Here is a 19672-nt window from a genome sequence, read left to right on the forward strand (position 1 = left end):
TGAAAAATATATCGGCAATGTCATTTCGCCACGTGGAGCGTCCTAGTTGGCTCGGCTACATCATATTCAAGGTGCCTTGGAGGTTCTAGGCGCCCCGAACCTCCTATATAAGGAGGGTAAAGGCTGGAGTCAACATAACAATGAGAAGATCTTCCACTGCTTGCCCTGTCGTGCTACGCTCCTCCGACAACGTGCTTTTCTTGTCATTCCTTAGTTTTTGTCGATATTATTTTCCTTTAAAAGCAATTATAACTTCATCTGTATTATTGCGAATTGCTAGTGGATTAGCCATCGAAAGCACCCTTGCGTGCGGCCCTTAGAGTAGGAGTCGACAAAGGCTCCGAACCAAGTAAAAAACTACTTATGTCACTCTTTCTTTTCGTTTATTCTTTTTCTGTTGTGCGCTTACTCTACAAAATTTTTAATCGCTATTCCCCCCCCCCTCTAGCGAACTCATTGATCCAACATATTTGATTTCACAAAATCCATATGCTTTAGATGAAACTAAAACTCAAATAGATGCACTAAATCAACATCTTGAGTTTTGCTCATCCTTCTAATATCTTATTTGTATTTAATGTATCTTAATACACATGAAAGTCACTTTATAATCTTTGTGAGATGTAAAATAGGTTTTTCCCAAAACTAAGGGATTATGCATCTCTATATAGGCATTTTGATTTTGATCATCCTACCTAGGATGTCAATTAATCACATTATTCTTAATTATATGGAATTAAAAATAATGCATGATAATGATTATGACATACAACAAATGAGTGTTTTTTAAAAGAAAAACTATCATAACTTAATGATACATGTATGACATAATATGTAGCATTTTCATAATAATATGTATGTAAAATATGATGTCATGACATGTGATAGAGCACACAAAATATGATAATTATAACATAAAGAAAATACCTTGATTTTCTAAGTGTGATCATTTAACTAATTTACTATGCCAAGTTATAATTTGATATAGACGCCCCTATCTCCCTAGAGAGTGTCAAAATCTCAACTTGACACATTTGTAAATTTCATCCTATTTGTGCCAATTTGATTAATCTCAAATCCTCAAGTTTTTATTGTCAGATTTCAAACTCTTCAAGAGTAAAAGCCAACTTCTCATTTTCAAGATATCACAAGACCTTGAAAATATCCTAAAATGCCAACTTAATCATGGTTGGATTAACTACCCTATCAAATAGAGTTGACATGCTCTAAACTCATTTAGTGTGAACAGAACACACTCTTAGGAACACAAAACTTATTGGTGCTCCTTGGTTATACTAGGAACTCACTAGGGATAACTTCCCTATATACCTTCCTAATAACTTTCCTAGGCTTCTTGGAAGCTTTAGTCATACTAGTCTTCTCAAGATCAACTCTAGGGATAACTTCCCTTGTAACTTTAGCTTGACTCCCAGACCTAGGGTTAATTTCATAGTTATATGGAACTCTATGATATGAGAACATATTTTCCTTAGACTTAGGTTTGTATCCTAAACCCTTCTTGTCCATAAATGACTCTTGTCATCCTAACCCTAAACTTTGCTTCATAGACTCATTGACATTATTTGTCAATTTCTCTAGAGTCTTTTCCAAATTTTTAAATCTTAACCTCAAGACTTGATTTTCAAACCTTAAGTCCTCAAGCATTGATTTTTCATTTTTTCTTTTGGACATTTCTTTTTCTAGGCATGAGTCTAACTTCTTTATGATTTTTTCCTAGATTATTTTTTACCTACCTATCCTTAGGTACAATAGTTCTAGCATGATACAATTTATAATTCTCCTTAGAAATATCATGCTTCCTATTTTCATGATAACAAGCACTAAAATCATAAAATTTAAGTCTAGGATGCTTATTATCTTGAAATAGAGAAGTACTATTAACTAGTAGTACCTTAGATTTATTCTTAGAAGCTCTCTCTTGATTTGAGCTTTCTCGATTGTTTCTTCTTCGATGTCTCTTCCTTGGGCATTGATTTTGATAATGCCCCTTGTTAGCACCCCAAGATAGTTTTGATGTGATCAACCAAGTCAAGTTAGGTCATGTTGGTTTTTAACCCTGTGTCTAAGTGTGAAAGAACTTAGGAGCACAGAAAGGCAAGCAAAAGACGCAGCTAGCGAGGAGGATAGTACGATAGAGAGCTGACGAGTTTGGTGTATTTGAGGGATGAGGTGCTACGGAAAAGTACGTGGGTGGACGAGAAAGAGGCGCGCAACATTGTGCCTCTTCCTTTCTTTATTTAGTCTTTTAATTATTTTATGCAAGTGTTGATTCTTATTAAGCCATAAAAGTTTGAGAAAGGTTTGCTTTGTTTTACAGGGTTATTCACCCCCCCTCTAGCCGACCACCAAGGTCCTAACAAGTGATATCAGAGTCAAGTTCGCTTTAGGAGGACTAACTGTCGAACAAAGCACACGAGATGACCAGATCAAGCATCTATCCACCGAAATTCGAGGGGGAGTTCGCGAGTTGGAAGAAAAAGATGGAGGTATTTTTTAAAACTGATTTCGATTTACTTTTAATAATGAAATTCGATTTTGTAGCACCTGATGGAAAAGAAGAATACCAATGGATGAAGAAGGAGCAGGGCGACTTCGTGGCAAACGGTAAAGCAAAGTTTCATCTGCTGAGCATTTTACCACCGCAAGAAGTCAATCTGATCGAAGCCTACGAGTCTGCCAAGGAGCTCTGGGAGAAATTCCTAGAACTACATGAAAAAAGCTCGGAGGCAAAACTTACGAGACGGGATTTTCTCAGAAACCAGATCAGCAACATCAAACTAGAAGAAGGCGAAACTGTTTCACACTTTCACTCAAAAATCAAGGAGCTCATCACCGGTCTCACGAATCTCGGAGAAAAGGTAAGCAATCGAGATTTGCTAAGGTACACGCTTAACGTATTCCTTAGAAATACTGAATGAGCATCATTAGTATATGCTTATTATATATCTAAGGATTTAAAATTAACTACTTTAGAATAATTATTTTCAACTTTTGAAGTCCATGAAATGAGATGTGCGGATCTAAAGGAGTCAAACCACAACATTGCCTTAAAGGCAAAAACGGATAAACGAGACACTGAATCTTCTCTCAACGATGACGAAACAGTGCTCGTGGTAAGAAAATTTAAAAAATTATTTAAATCTAATAGATTTAATCATGTGCGGGATAAAAGAAGAAGAAGAAAAATAAGGAACTACCACTGCGATGAAGGAGGGCACGTGAAAGATAACTGCCCTAAATTAAAGAGTAAAGACAAGAACAAGGAAAAGAATAAGAAGCCACCTTAGCCCAAGTATAATCTAAAGGCAATGTGGGACAAAATGTCATCCAAATCAAAGATCGAAGCCCTTGTCAAACTTATGCTAGTGGAAAGTCACCAAGAAGATGAAAACAAAGCAAGCTTGTCTGAAATGAGCATCAAGAGCATCAATGAAGGGGGAGCGACATAAGAAGAAAGCAGTACTTCAAAGGGAACTTCAGATGACGAGATCGACAAGGTAAGTTAAGGATGATCTCTACCTCCAGATAAAATCTTTAAATTAATAAAAATATTATCAAAAGTTGTTGTAACTTAGCTAAATCTTGTCGATTAGAAGATTTTGATAAAATGAAGTTGGAAAATGATAAATTTAAAATAGAAATAGAAATTTTAAAAAATCATGGATGCTTATAAATTACAAGATATAATAGTTTAAATTAACACTTTAGATATCACAAGGGCCAAATTATAAAATTATCAAAGAAATATACCTAAGAAATTTTTAATTAACTCAGTAAGAAGGAACCTATATTAGGTGCCAAAATCATATTTGGATTAAATTTTAAAATCAGGGCTTTCAAAGAGAAAATTAAATATTTAATTTCTTTAAGAGACTTTGTCTAGAAAGTTGTTGATACTCCAATAACCAAGAAGGCCTAGTGCCTCGTTACAGTCTGAAAATCAATTATTGAATTGAATGTTTAATTGACTTATTGTAAAACATTCAACTAATGCTTTAAAATTTATTTAAAGGTCTAATCATTAAATTTTATTTAAGTTTTTTATAAAAGGGTTAATCTAAACAATCTTTTGAAAATTTTTTTACCTTTAAAGTTTTTATGAACTTTCTATGAAATTTTTGTTAACCATTGCTATTTTTTTTATTTTTTGAAACTTAACTTTTCATATTTTTTATTGTTCCTTAGACTTTTTAGACCTTCCAAGTACTATGTTTAATGCACCCCACTTTTAAATTTAATCAAAAGGAGGAGGAGTAAGATTAAGTCTATGGGAGGGTAATATACTTTTATTTTATTTTATTTTTTGTACTTTCAAATTTTTGTAAAAATTATAATTGCTATTTGTTTATGGTTTACCCTAACTTAACTTGGGTTTGATCATATCAAAAAGGGGAAGATTGTTAATACCCTAAGGTAGTTTTGATGTGATCAACTAAGTCAGGTTAGGTCCTATTGGTTTTTAACCTTGTGTCTAAGTGTACAGGAACTTAAGAGCACAGGAAGTTGAGCAAAAAAATGCAGCTAGCGAGAAGAATGACATGGGAGAGAGTCGACGGGCTTGGTGCGTCCGAGGGATGAGGTGCTGCGAAAGAGTACGCGAGCGGACAAGAAGGAGGCGTGTGGTATTTCTGAGGGACTAGAAGCTGGAGTGGAAGATTGCTCGAAGGCCGGAAGTTGGGTTCGGATGAGCCCTATTCCGGATAACCGAGATCACCAAATGCGAGCGGAATCGGAGCAGAAGACTGGAACCGAAAGTCAACAGGATGTTGACTTTCTTGGTCGGGCGCTCGGACCATGATGTTTATCTGGATCGCGTCAAACATGATATGTTACGATGAGGATAAAATTTTATCCCCCTCTAGGCACCTGGAACCCTTCCAGGTGCCCCGACGAGGGGTATAAATACAACCTTGGTCTCAGAAGCCTATATAGAACACTTGTAATTGATTCTACTTGATTCCAACCTTATTATTGTGAGTCATCAAAATTGTAAGCTGCTTCTCCGCCTGAAGGAGAATTTGACAATGAGCTTCAACTTCCTTGGATTAACAACTTCCCCGGTTATAACCAAGTAAATCTGTTGCGCCTCTTCATTTCTTTATTTAGTCTTTTAATTATTTTATACAAGTGTTGATTCTTATTAAGCCGTAAAAGTTTGAGAAAGGTTCACTTTGTTTTGTAGGGCTATTCACTCTCTTCTAGCCAGTCGTCAAGGATCCTAACACCCCTTTTGATTACACAAGAATCACACTATATGCTCCTTACCCTTTTATATCAAGGTTCTGGCATTCATTGATTTTTCTTTGACCTTGGGTTCCATTTAAAACCTTTTCTTAGTTAATTTTGGATACTTGCTCTTATATGTTATTTATCTCTACACTGGAAATAAATAATGTAATCTTTATTATTAGCAATTAAAATTGGTATATCTTTACTTGTAGGGGTGCCCAATCCTTCTTCATTAGTTCCGGACGTTGAAACTTCTTCTCATTTCAGTTTTAATGATCTCTCCACCTCAATCCTTATGGTAGATTCTTCTTAAATTTTCTCCTCAGATGTTGAACACCTTTCAACCTTCGAATCCTCATGTTCTTGAATCAAAGAGTTCCTCTCTTTGAATTTTTCTTCACTTTGTATTGAAGATGGATCTTCATGGAGCTTGACTAATTTTCTCCATAACTCACTTACATTCTCATAGGTATCTATTTTGCACAAAATATTATTAGGCAATAAATTAACTAAAATTTTGGTTACCTTATCATTTGCCTAGGATCTCTTTACTTGCTTCACTATTCATTTGCTCTTCTTGAGGAGCTTCCCTTTGCTATTCATTGGGGCTTTAAATCCATCTATTAGTGCAAACCATTACTCTATGCCCATCATGAAGTAGTTTTCTATTCTTGATTTCCATAAATTGAAGCTTCCACCTATGAAGGAAGGAGGTGCTCGAACTTCATATCCAAATTCATCTCGTTGATCCATTTTGAAGTTGAAGTCCCTCAATGATAAGTCCTTTGACTTGTTGATATTTAGGGTTTCACTTTCAACTTCTTCATCCTCTATCTTTTTGGTCTCTTCAGCGATTAGTCCAAAGAAGAGTAACCTCGCTCTGATACTACTTGTTAGGACATATATGAGCTAGAGGAGGAGTGAATAACTCGCTTCATTTTTTTGAACTTGAATGGAAGTGAAAAACTCGAAACAAATCTCTCAATTGCTAACGCATTTAATTTTACTTGGTATCCACCTCTTTGAGATAACTAATCTAAGGGTCCACTCCTTACACACAACTTCACTATAAAAACCTCATTCCTAGAGGTGGAAAAGCCTCATACAAACTTGAGCATGAGTATACAATAAGAAGAGCAAAAGAAAATACAATGGAAATCGAAAATGATTTTACAATAATGAAATCTTGGTTGGTTTGTAATCTCGTTGCTTAAAAATATCTCTTGATTGGTTGGAAATGCAACAGCACTTCGCTTCAAATGTCTCAAGAACTGGCGTGGAAGAAACTCCATGAAACCCTTTTTCAAGGGTTCTTTCGACGCCTCCTAATTGATTGACTTTATTCCTAATCGATTGACATGTTAGGTCGATCATTCAAAACCTATAGAATGACTCTTTTTCACCTAACTAATTAATTGGCGAGTCATATAAATTAATTCAAAAGCTTTTAATCGATTGCCCCAATCGATTTAAAAGCTTTTTGTTCTCATGAAAATACTACTTAATCGGCATAGCCTCAATCGATTGCCCTAATCAATTCCAAAGCTTTTTGTTCTCATGTGAAAATGACTCCAATCGACTAATCGATTGGTGAAGCCTGAATCAATTGCTCCAATCAATTCTAGTACTTCCTTTGCTCTTGCAAAAACCTTTGCTAATCGATTGCCTTAATCAATTGACGCCTAATCAATTCCAAAGCCTATTGAGCTCAGTGAAAAGCTTTCAATCGATTACCCTAATCAATTACTTTGGGTCAATCGATTACTTAACCCTAATACCTAAAATCTGAGTTTAAGGTTCCTTTGCCCAACATCCGACCATCAATTGTTAGGACACTCTGGGAGCTAGAGGGGGGATGATTAGCTCCAATCGCTTCGTTGATGATGATTTATAGTGAAAAATTGAAGCAATGCTAACACCCTTGATTTTACTTAGTATCCACCTCCTTGAGATAACTAATTCAAGGGTTCACTCTCCTTAATCATAGTACACTATGAAAATCTCCTTCTAGGAGGCGAAAAAGCCTCAAACAAGTAAATACGAGAAATACAATAAGAAATGCAACAAGAGCAAGAAAATAAATACAACAATGAAGGAATTTTGATGCTTGGAAAGTATAGTAACACTTGTCTCCAAAATGCTTTAAGAACTGGCTGAGGGTAGCATAGAAGAAGAACTTCATTTGAATCCTTGTGAACACCTTTATATCCGTGGATTATGGCTCTCAATCGATTGACCTTACTCCCACTCGAATGCTACGTCAAATTCGAACAAATCTAACCGTTCAAACCTCACAACACCTTTTTTTGCTTCTCCCAATCGATTGTCTAATCGATTATGAGGCTTCAATTGATCATTTGATCGATTTAGAACCCCATTGTTTGCTCATGAACTTCTCCCAATTGGTCAACTATTTGTCGCGAACTTCCTCCCAATCGATTGAGTGACATTAATCAATCATCTGATTGATTCAGAAGCCAATATTTGTCACAAGGAACTTCCCAATCAATCAACCAATTGATTGAGTTGACCTTAATCGATTATCCAATCGATTAACAGACCTTCTGTATTGTGCTTCGTGAACTAATCAATTACCTGATTGATTGACCCCTCCAATCGATAACCTAATTGATTGGTAAGTAGTAAAAAGTGTAGAGCTCTAAATCAACTTCGTTTCATATCTGAGATCACCTTGTTCCGATATCCGAGTTAAAACTTATGACCTTTGAAAGTTTGCTATGTCGAAACTTTCTCGTTTCATACCAATTCCTCGTTGGATTTACAACTGCCAAGTGTCCGGTCAACCTTTGATCCATTTGGACTTTCTCTTTGCCAACTTTCCATTGGACTTCTGATCACCAAGTGCAGTCTTTCTTGACCCACTTGAATTTTCTTCTTGCTTAACCTTAGTTAGGGCTTTCCGTTTGCCAATATGCAATACTCCTTGACCCACTTGGACTTTTCTTTGCCTAACCGTATTTAAGACTTCCCTTTGCCAACGTGTGATTTTCCTTGACCCACTTGGACTTTCCTTTGCCTAACTATAGTTAGAACTTTTCTTTGTCAACGTGCGATCCACCTTGACCTACTTGGACTTTTATTTGCCTAACCGCAGTTAAGACTTTCCCAATCAAGCATTTGATCCTCCATGACCTACTTGACTTCTCTTTCACATATTGTCAAGTATCTGGTCAACCTTGACCTATATGATCTCTTCTCACATATTGTCCAAACATTAAAACTCAAGTTTGAATCCCCTCAATCTTAGTTAACTTGGTCAACCTTAACCTGAGGACGATTGCATCAATAATCTCCTAACATCCGTGACTTCTTGGGACTTCCTGTTGCATGACATCCGATCAATCTTGACTTGCTAGGACTTTTTCACCAAGTATTCGGTTAACCTTTGACCTACTTGAACTTTCTCTTGCTTAGCCCTGCTAGGACTGCCCTTTATCTAATCTCCAGTTAGGACTAGTCACTCGGTAGACTTCTCACCTGCCTAACCTCTAGTTAGGACTTCTCGTTGCCTAATCTCAGTTAGGACTAGTCACTCGGTAGACTTTTCACCTGCCTAATTTCTAGTTAGGAATTTTCATTAACTTTCAATTAGGACTTTTCATTGTCTAACATGTAGTTAGGACTTTCCCGTCCCTAACTTCAGTTAGAATTTTCCATTGCCTAACTTTTAGTTATAACTTACCTAGTCAAGTATCCAATCCTCTCTTACTCTACTTGATTTCTCTCTCATATATTGTCAAATATCGAAACTCAAGATCTGACCAATCCGAGTCTAGTCAAATTAGTTAACCTTGACGGTTTGACCCGAGCACGATTGCACCAATAATTTTTAGTGAGTGTAAAATGTCTTGTTGGATGTCTGATCTCCCTCATGTAAAGGGTTATTATGATAAAATAAAATATCTCTCGTGATTTATCTACTTATATTTTATTATAGGGCCAGTGATATTAGATTGCTTGAGATAAGCGATAGTATAATAATTTTTTATTTACTTCATTAAATATACAATAATAAAATATTTAAAGATATAATTAAAATAAAATAAAATTTTAATAAAGCCGAATACTCTGGACGCTCGACTTTTGAGTGTGTAAATTTAAAAAAAAATCATCTACCCATTATAAAAACATAATAAATTATCTTTTTGTGGGGGAAATACATTATTACGTCCCTATTGTTTCTGAATTTTCTCACTTATGTCCTTGAAATATTTTCGTTCCCATTTATGTCCCTCATAAATCGTTTTCGTTCCCACTTATGTCCCTGCCGTTAACTGGTCCGTGAATATGAGACGGAATTGGCATGTGATCTGCACGTGCAATTGTAAAAATCTCCTAAAAATCAACTGATGGGCCTTTTCATGATCGGGCTCCGGCAGCGGTTGCAGGTCGTCGAATTTTCGCCGGATCAACTTGTGGAGCACAAAGGAGAGACACAGATCTTTGAGCCTGCTGTCTAGATCGCCGGTCGTGAGCAGGCTTCCTTGGCACTGCCAGACCTTCTCCAGGGTGATCAGTCTCTTCTCATTAGCTACCCGCAACTCGATCCGGTAATCCGATGGCGCAGGCTGCAACTTGTTCTCCGGTTTGGCTTCGCCGTAGACCAAGTACTTGTAGCCTCTCGTGGTGATCGGATCTGGCTTCTCAGAGCTGCTCAATTCGTGCTCGTAGCTCATGTAGTCAGCGACCAGCCGCGAGTTCTGACCGTGCCGGTAAGACTGATCGGCCAGCTGAAACACCCAGATCCTGAACAGGAGCTTCACCACGTGCAACATCAGTATCGTCTAGATGGCCGGCAGAATCTTGCGGTCGCTGGTGGTGTAGAGAATGCCGGTGTAGACAGAGTCCATGATCTTGACGAGCTCGTACTTCAACCTGCTCACCTTGTTCTTCTCGAAATCGGCATGGCAAACGATGTCAGTGAGGACGAGGAGGAGCGTCACCCAGAGCCAATTGAAGTCCGTTTGCGCGAAGGTAATTTGCTGCATCGAGCCGATGGTGTACGGGACCAGGGAGCCGGAGATGGCGTCGAAGGCGTGGAGGGCGTACTTGAGGAAGCTACTGCAGCACCGGTACAGGTTCAGTATATAGGCCACCAGCAGCAGCAGGGCGATGGTGATCACCAGGCCCTCGACTCTCATCAGCTCTCTTTCTCTGTGCCTTTGGGCCAAGTGGAGCTCGTGCTCCTTTTGCAAATCCATCTCGATCTCTCGATCTGCACCTCCCTCTCTCGCTCTCTCTTCTCGTCCTATTTAAAATCATTGCTCCAGTTTTTTTTCTGATCGATTGAGAGCATAAATTCATCGATTTGATGAGTTTGCTGCATATATTCTCGAGGGACACGTTCGCGACAAGGCATCTATGCTCGAATGAATGAGGTTTGCGTCGGATGAACGAGGAATCAGGATTTTTTTGGGATTTTTACGAGCACGTGTAGATCACGTGCTGATTCCGTCTCATATTCACGGATCAATTAACAACAGGGACATAAATGAGAACGAAAACGATTTATGAGGGATATAAATGGGAACAAAAACATTTCAGGGACATAAGTGGGAAAACTCAGAAATAATAGGGACGTAATAATGTATTTCCCCTCTTTTTGTGCGTAGAAGAATAGTAATATGAGAGAATATTCGAACAGGTTATTTTGATAGAATTCTATCAACTTAGTATCATCTTCTTTAAAATTTTATTTTAACGATAGCTAGTGTGTTCAAGGAAATTTTTTCATCAGGAAGGGCGGACCTAGAATCTTAATTAAGTATAGATAATATAATTAATAAAATAAAAAAAATATAAATCTTATATTTATCATAGTTTAATTATCTTTAAGAAGATTTTTTTAATTGGCCGAAGTTGATGGGCAAAATAAAATGCACATGAGTTAAGTACCCTTTTTAAATAAGTGTTTTTAGATTTATCATGCATATTATTTACTCCATCAAAATTATATTATCTTAACTTAGATATATACTTACATTATAGGGAATATTTTATCAATAATAATTTTAAGTGAGATTGTTATAGTAGCTCATTTACATATTGACTACGTAAAGGAAGGGGTTTTAATTTTTTTTTCTATGCCTACTACCGTCAACTTGGTTCTGTCTGTATCATTTGAACAAGAAAATAAATTTAAGCAAATGAATCTAAAATGTAACAAAAAATGAAGATTGCGATAGAAAAATTGAAATAGCAACACCAACAACTCTTCAACAGTCAACTGCCTTGGGAGGATATAACATCTATCGTTTGATCGTGATAAAAAAATACACATATAACACAACAAATGCATGCAAGAGAGATATTAATTATCTCCTCCGTGTTGATCCTGAGACAGATTGACAGAGGCACTAAGGACGAACATATTCATCTTTTTACCATCAAAAGAAATGTTAACTCTTTTTACCGTTGAATATTCAATTAGATGGTAAGAAAAATAATAAAAATACCAAAGTAAAAGATGTTAACTTTATTTTACCGAGGCCCAGTCCCTATATAAGTTCCACCCATGTTTTCGGATCACTCTTAGGGTGCGTTTGGTTCGGGATTATTCTTGATAACCTTGATTATCCATCTAAGGTTATCAACAAAAACCTTGTTTGGTTTAGGTATTCGATGATTCCCGAGTAATGTTCCATGCCCGACACATCAGCAAAAGGGTCATGCAACCCGGAATCGAAAAACCTCAGAAAACTAAGAATGCGTTTGGTTTGCACCGTTTTCATTTTCATTTTCTGAAAAACGCGCGTTTTCTAGAAAACGACTTTTTGTCATTCTCTGTTTTTCTAGAAAACTATAGCCAATTTTTTAGAAAATGCGCGCGAAAAACGTAAACCAAACACCGTTTTCCAGAAAACGCACGTTTTCCAGAAAATGAAAACAGAAAACACGCCTACCAAACGCCCCCTAAGGTTTTTCTTGATTCCGGGGTTAACGAATTTTTTTTACCAAAAATACCCTCCGATAAGAAAAAATATGGAAAAAAGAGAAAAAATGTAAAAAAAATATTAAAAAATGTAAAAAAAATAAAAAATTTTTTAAAAAAATTTTAAAATTTTTAAAAATAAAAAATAGTAAAAAATTTAAAAAATTTTAAAAAAATAATTTTTTTATAAAAAATTTATTTAAAAATTTTTAAAAATTTAAAAATAAAATAAATAAATAAAAATTAAATTTTAAAAAATGTAAAAATATAAAAAATATAAATATAAATAATATAAAAAATATAAAAACATTAAAAAAATAAAAAACACATAAAAACGTAAAAAATATACAAGAAAAAGAAAAGTAAAAAAATATAAAATAATAATAAATAATAATAATAATATGTTTAGTTGATTTTGTAACGGAGGGTAATACGGTAAAATATTAAACTAAGGTATTCATTAAAACCTTCAAACAAACAAGTTTTTGTTGCATTACCTAAGTTGAACCAAACAATATTTGGTTATATTTTATTCCCCATAACCTTGGTTATGTAATTACCTAGTAATCACATAACCAAGGTAATCACATAACCAAGATTATATATGATAACTTAAACCAAACGCACCCTTATTGTATTTCCTATTAGTGACTTATTTGTTCTAACGAGTTGTTAATGTTGTGATTTCATATTTTTATTAGTGACTTCTTTGCATAATAACTCCTCTCACTATTTTTAAATTTAATAATTTTATTCTTTAAAATAACTACAAGCACTAAAAATTTAAACATCTAAATTGGTACCAACTTTTGAATATTATTTCCCTTTAAATTTTATAATATTTTTAAATAGACATATAAAAGTTTTTTTTTAAAGAATTGTACTCACTAAACAAAGTAATACATAAAAGTATTAATGATTATTTAAGATTGCATATATTTTTTTAAAAAATATATATAATATATTAAATTATAGAGAATATATAAATATTTATCTAACTAAATATTATTATTATTATTATTATTATTATTATTATTATTATTAGTAAGTTAAATATCAAATTTTTACGAAAACATCTGTATGCAAGATTTATGAGAAGATTTATAAAATTAAAAAAAGTTAAATAAAAAATCTTACATGGTAAATATGAAATTTAAAGTTGATAGTTTAACAGCAATAGTAAAAATTTAAACATATTTTTTTATCTCATAATTGATATAATATGTATGGAATTAGGACGGTTTAAGACATAGATCATTAAAATTCATAGGGCTCGAAATTTATTGAAGACTATTATTTTTAATATTTTAATATTAATTTTTTTAAAAGAATAACTATGGCAATTTTTAATAAAAAGATATTAGCGTCGCTCACTTTTATTAATTTATAAAATTAAATTATTTTATAGATTTTTTTAATTATTAATTTTAATTACGACTAAAAATTATGAATAATTTATAAATAATATTCATATTCAATAAAAAAAAATTATGAATAAAAAATTATTAAAATAAAAAATTATTAATGTAGTAGGGAGCAACCCCGTTTCAATCCTGTATCTTTGACCACGACTTCGATGTTTCTCATCCGCACTCCATCGCTGCGACCGCTTCCGGTGCCGGCAGCGTCCGCTCGACGTTTTCGGATTTTGCCGTCCATACATCGCGGGAGAGAACCGCTCCCTATCAGGCTTTCATTCGAGTGCTCCGAGCCCAATCGTACTCTCGCCTCCCGTGGCACGGATTCCGTGCTCGTCTCCGAGTCTTCTCCTCCGCCCCTCACGGTAGATCTAGGGCTTCGTCGTGATCCCGTATTAGGAGTTTTCTCTATCGTCTTCGTCTTGTCGCTGGTAATTTTCTTATATATCCGTTTGATCGTATCTGGCGCAAGGCATTGTTTGATTGATTGATTATTCGGTTCTTCAATTAAAGGTGCCACCTTTCTTAAAATCTTTCAATATTTGCTCTTTCTTTGCAGGCTGCTAGTTCGTTTTTCTCTCTGGCCATCATTTCTCTCCCAGCGTTGAATGTGCGAAAAGTTCTGTGCATTTTCTACTTTCATTTGGCTTGTCTCGCTAATTGTTCTTTCTACAGGATTTTAGGAGGTTATCAGTATCTGCAGATAAATTGTCGAAGGTGGTTTCCGAAGAAGTACCTGGAACATTGGCCTCGCTAAATCTGTCTGGTCTAGAGATTGATGATTTAACCTACAAACTTAATATTCTTAAGTAAGCTTCTCTATGTTTCATTTTTGCTGTGTGTTATCATATTTGGATTCTTTTGAGGATGACATAGCTCTATATTCAGGCAAAGGATAACAGGGAAGCAACAGGAAAGGAAGCAAACAAATCCAACATCTCAGGGTCGAAGAGGTAAACTTAGGACGAACTAACCCTTTTTAACGGGACAAGACATAAGGAGTTTGTAAATCGCATAGATACACTGTGCAAACTGTAATAGCTGAAAGCTCAACATTAGGTGCTTTAAATTTAAAATCTGAATCAGTGTTTATCCATTTCTTTTATTGAATTTTCTGTTGTTAGATTCATACTTTAATAGTTTTGTTTTCATGTTTTATTCAGAAATAAGATGTTTCAATTTAAGGAAGCTCCATATTGCCATGCTAAAATGTTCAGTTTCAAGATATGTTTGTAGGTTATTGCTAAAAGTTGTTTAGATGACATTGACGATAGCATTCAAGAGAATCATGGCTGCCTGATTGTTAGAGTAAAAGAACAATGAGCTTATGGTTTATCATGTAGTGTTCTAAAATTGAGAAATCGGAATAGAAATGCTATAAAATGTGCTCACATGGCAAGACACGTTAAATTTTTTTTAAAGAATATGTGCAGATCTTTCAATGATGTTCTGCAACTAAGGGATGATGAAAAGATAGGTAAAATGACTTCCAAAAACATGTGATGCACAACACCCATAGAAAAAGTAGGGGAGAGGAGAAGAGTGGGTGAAGAAATTTTTTATGCTGTTAGCGTGCCTGATCAATTATACATGAAGCCTTGGATAGAACCAAGGTTCTAAAATTCACTAGGTGCTTGTCGGACGACAGACCAGTACTTAGGCCGCCTAGGTGGGGACTAGGCGCTGCTAGTCGAATTCCTCGATATCAATATAGATTACTTAATAAATCACATACTATAACTCCAACACAATAACATCATCAAATTTAAAATGAGTTCAAAATTACACAACCAATAAAATATCACATTTTTATTCTACTTCTTCTTTATAATTTTCAACAATTTGTTCTTTATCAAACACAAACTCAATATCATCATTGTGATCTTCCTCTTCTTCTTCACATGCAAAATCATTCTCGTGAAGTTCTCTCACTCTAGAACTTCCTCGTGAAGTGACAGATGTCATCGAAGATGGATTACTTGTCATTGTAATTGTGATAATCTGAAAAGTGATTTAAGAATAAATTTAGGAACTTTAGAATCATTAACAAGTCTAAGAAAAAAAATTATATATAAAAGCAATATCCTTTTGAGTTGATGGAATTATTATATTTGACATGATTAAGACTTAAGACCATTGAAATCAATAAATAAAAAAATATAAATCAGTAAACAAATATTAATATAAATCTGTAAAAAAAACATTATTAGAATATAAATGTGATTTATATGAATTAATAAACTTTATTAGATTTTTTTAAAATTTTAAATATAAGATTATGAATATAAATATGATTTATATGAATTAATAAGATTTATTAGAATTTTTTAATTTTAAATATAAAATATTAGAGTATAAATTAATTTATAATATTTATTAGAATTTTAAAATTTCAAATATAATATTATTAGAATGTAAATAAATTAATAAAATTTATAAAAAGATTTTAATTTTAAATATATTTTTTATATAGTTTATTGGGATAATTTAATTAGGATTTATAAAAGCCTATTCGAATTACTCCATTTAAGTGAGGAGTTGTTTGAATTAAATACATAATAAATAAATTAAAAAAAACATCGTGATCCTAGTGGCGCAGCGGCGCTGGACCTGTCGCCATATGGTTCCGGTGCTGCCAGACGCTTCGCTGAATGCTTTTGGCAGCACCGGACACTTCGCCGGCGGCTTTCGGCTGCTCCAGAAGTGTCATGGGACGTGTCCAACGCAAGGGTTGTGGCACGTTGGATGCATCCTGTGATGTTTCTAGTGTTGCCGGAAGCCTATGGCGAAGCATCGTAGTTCTTACCTAGCTCTTTCAGAAGCAATAAGTTAGGAAGTGAAGTAATAAGTTAGAAGAAGAGAGAAGGGAGATAGAAGCTCTTTCAGAAGCAATAAGTTAGGAAGTGGTGTAGAAAAATAAAGTTTGGAAGTGGGCGAGTAAACGGTGGTCCAGTTGGAGAGAGTTGGAGGATTAGTAGGATATCTGTGTGTTCAAAAAAATGTTTAGACGGGGAGAAAGACACTAGGAGGAAGAAGAATAGAGGGGAAAATGTGAAAAAAAGGATTGGAAGAATAAGAGAGTTGTTGAATTTTTGGCACCGTAGTTCTTACCTAGCTGTTGGTGTAACAATTAGATTTCTTCTAATGTTTTTTTTTTTTGTGGTTTCATGGCAACACAATTAATTTTTGACAATCTTTCGTCGTTTGCAAGATGATCAACCAATTACCTTGGCTATATGGTAGTTTCCATGCTCAGTTGGCTTCTTGTTGTTGAAGCAATATAAATCTTGTCTAAATATGTATTGGACGCTTGCTTGGTGGTACCTGTTTGATGAGATTTTAAGGTAGGAGTTTGTGCATTGCCGTATAAGTATCTAGCCTCTTTCTTGACTACTCCTTGATACTGCTAGAGAAAGTAATTGCCGAGTATGTTAGGCTTGTTTGTTTTATAAAATTTTGTCATTTCTTACAAAATATAATTTAGAAGTTGCAAAGAAAATTAAAAGAAATATTTAGAAATGAATGATAGCTAAATTTGCAATTGTCAAATATCACCTAATGTGGTGAAGAAGGATAGCTAAATTCACTTCTTGTGCTTATAGATATAAGTATTTTGGAATATGTGGCCTTGCTATTGATCTGAGTCGAGGATTGAGGGATTTGCGTGAGCTTGTAGTGATTACCTCCTTATGATAACTCTGATGCCATGTGATGCTTTCAGGCACAAATCCATCATTATTGTATCATCTGTATCAATTGCCATATACTCTATTTCTCATTTGTTCTTCATATTCAAGACATGTTCACAAATGCATACAAAGTCTTCTGTTATCATTTATAACATGCTAAAAGATCATAAATGTAGGAATTTCCAGAAAGGTTCTATAGGCTACCTTTGCTGTCTCACAACTATTTTTTCCTTATCCTTAGCAATCTATTCAATCATAGAATCATAGAATTCTATATTATGGATCATTATGGTCTTTGTATAGGTATAAGACTATTGTTTGGATTGCCCGTTTGCGTGGTATGGCAATTAGATGAGGATTTCAGACTTATGTTTTCCCTTCTTCTGTATGAATGTCTAAAGTATATCGAAGTTGAACTCAGAGCATCTAATGTGAATAGTTCAATCTAGCGAATAGTTTTCGGGAAAGCTTAAAACTACGGTTGGCAAAAATGATGAAACGTAGTACAGGCTAAGGAGCAAAATCAGAAATCCATCTGAGGACTAAGTCTGTTTTTAAAAAAGAAATAAATTGAACCAAATAAAAAATTTAAGTTTAATTTGTTTATGATAATCTTATTACTTTGACAGAGCTGGTATAACCGAACAAACACAACTATTTTAATTCCACAATAATGGAGAGAAAAGTAGGATGACGCCAACAATGACAAAAAGGAAATTATTATTATTTTTAGTAGATATTATTTATTTATTTTACGATCGTAACAAATAGTTTATCAATCTAAATTTATTAAATTGTTTAAAAAATTAGGAAGTTATTTTGTCACTGTACTAGGGTCAACAATAAAAAAAGGGAATTATTAATAAACAACTGGTGGACCTAAAAATCATTTTATTAAATAGAAACTTATGGACTAACTCATTTGTCCAAAATCCAAAATATAAGTGATATTTTACAATCATTATTTATTTATATTTAGTTTGAATAAAGAATTCACTAACATTAGAAACTTTACAGACTCGTGCTTTTGTCCAAACTAATTGGACATGTTACGCTCGTATTTATTTATTTTCTAAAATCTATTAGAACATTCACAAACTTCCAATTGTTTTTTTTAAACTATTCCAATTTCAACTTAAGTTAATCTATAAAATGACCTTACAACCTCTTATTTAAAAGTATCCGTAATTATTATTTTTTCGAAATTTTTATTCAAATGAAAGTGATCAGTAAATATTAAAAATGAAAATGTCTATTAACGATTTGGAATCGCATGTAATTTAGGATATTTTTGCGAATTAACCCAAATAAAAAGACAGATGCTACGTGTTCCTTCAGGCAACGGACTCGATTCCTTCACGAGCCTTCCGTCCAAGCTCCGGAGCAGAAAGTGGGAGCTCCAGGCTTTGCATCAGGCACCATGAGGGCGCCAGTTGTCTTCCTCTTCCTGTTGCTGCTGCTTGCGGCTCTCCCCTTGTCGTTCTCTTCACCTTCTGCTGCGCCGGCTGGCATCAGAGCGCTTCTGCAGAGATTGAGGAACAAGATGCATTCTTCCGAGGTGCAGGTAGCGGCTGCCCGATCCCTCCTCCTGCGGTTGCTCCCCACCCACAATTCCAGTTTCCTCTTCGAGATCATCCCAGAGGTTGCATCTTGATCTTCTTTGTTGACCTTATCGCCCCTTCTGTTTCTTATTGTTCTTCTGCGCTGAGAATGGACTCTCCTACTCTTTCAGGGTATTTGTGGGCAGTACAGTTGCTTCCATATAAGTAATGTCGATGGCGCGAACACTGATCGAGCCGAGATATTGTAAGAACCGCAGGAAATTTGATTCTTAAAGATTACATCTTTAATTTCGATTAAGGTGTTTATTACGTTAGTGGTTGTAGTGATGATGTTTATTACGTCATCTTTTGCATTTAGGATTCGAGGTACCACAGCAGTAGAGATCTCGTCAGGTCTTCATTGGTATCTGAAGTATTGGTGTGCTGCTCATATTTCGTGGGACAAGTCCGGCGGTGCTCAGTTAGGTTCAGTTCCTCAACCAGGGTCACTGCCTCGTGTTGCTGGCGAAGGGGTGAAGATTGAACGGCCTGTTCCCTGGAACTACTACCAAAATGTCGTTACTTCTAGTTGTACGTGTTCTGTCATGTTTCCATCTTTTCTATCACTATTTACAGAGGAAATTGTATCTCATCATGCTCTCCTTAATAAATCCAAGATATCTAGCACTTATTTGGAGGAATCTTTTTTGAGTTGTTCTTAGTTAATTATTCAATTTTCTTCTCTAATGTTGAAATTGTATTCATAATTTCCTTAAAACCTTTGTAACTTGTGTCCACAATTTGATTTATTGTAACTAATCT

General features: G+C 34.7%; 1 protein-coding gene across 1 annotated transcript in view; it reads left to right on the forward strand.

Annotated features, from left to right (window-relative positions):
• The first annotated feature begins 18721 nt into the window (after window positions 1–18721).
• The window catches only part of LOC122027414 (alpha-N-acetylglucosaminidase), a 79882-nt gene continuing 78931 nt past the window's right edge, over window positions 18722–19672 (forward strand). Inside the window, exons 1-3 of the mRNA XM_042586364.1 lie at window positions 18722–18951; window positions 19042–19115; window positions 19230–19441. Of these exons, the coding sequence (XP_042442298.1) occupies window positions 18730–18951; window positions 19042–19115; window positions 19230–19441 (508 nt within the window). The 5' untranslated portion in view covers window positions 18722–18729. The remainder of the gene's footprint in view (window positions 18952–19041; window positions 19116–19229; window positions 19442–19672) is intronic.

This window comes from Zingiber officinale, chromosome 10A, assembly GCF_018446385.1.
Source record: "Zingiber officinale cultivar Zhangliang chromosome 10A, Zo_v1.1, whole genome shotgun sequence".
In the NCBI taxonomy this organism is placed as follows: domain Eukaryota; kingdom Viridiplantae; phylum Streptophyta; class Magnoliopsida; order Zingiberales; family Zingiberaceae; genus Zingiber; species Zingiber officinale.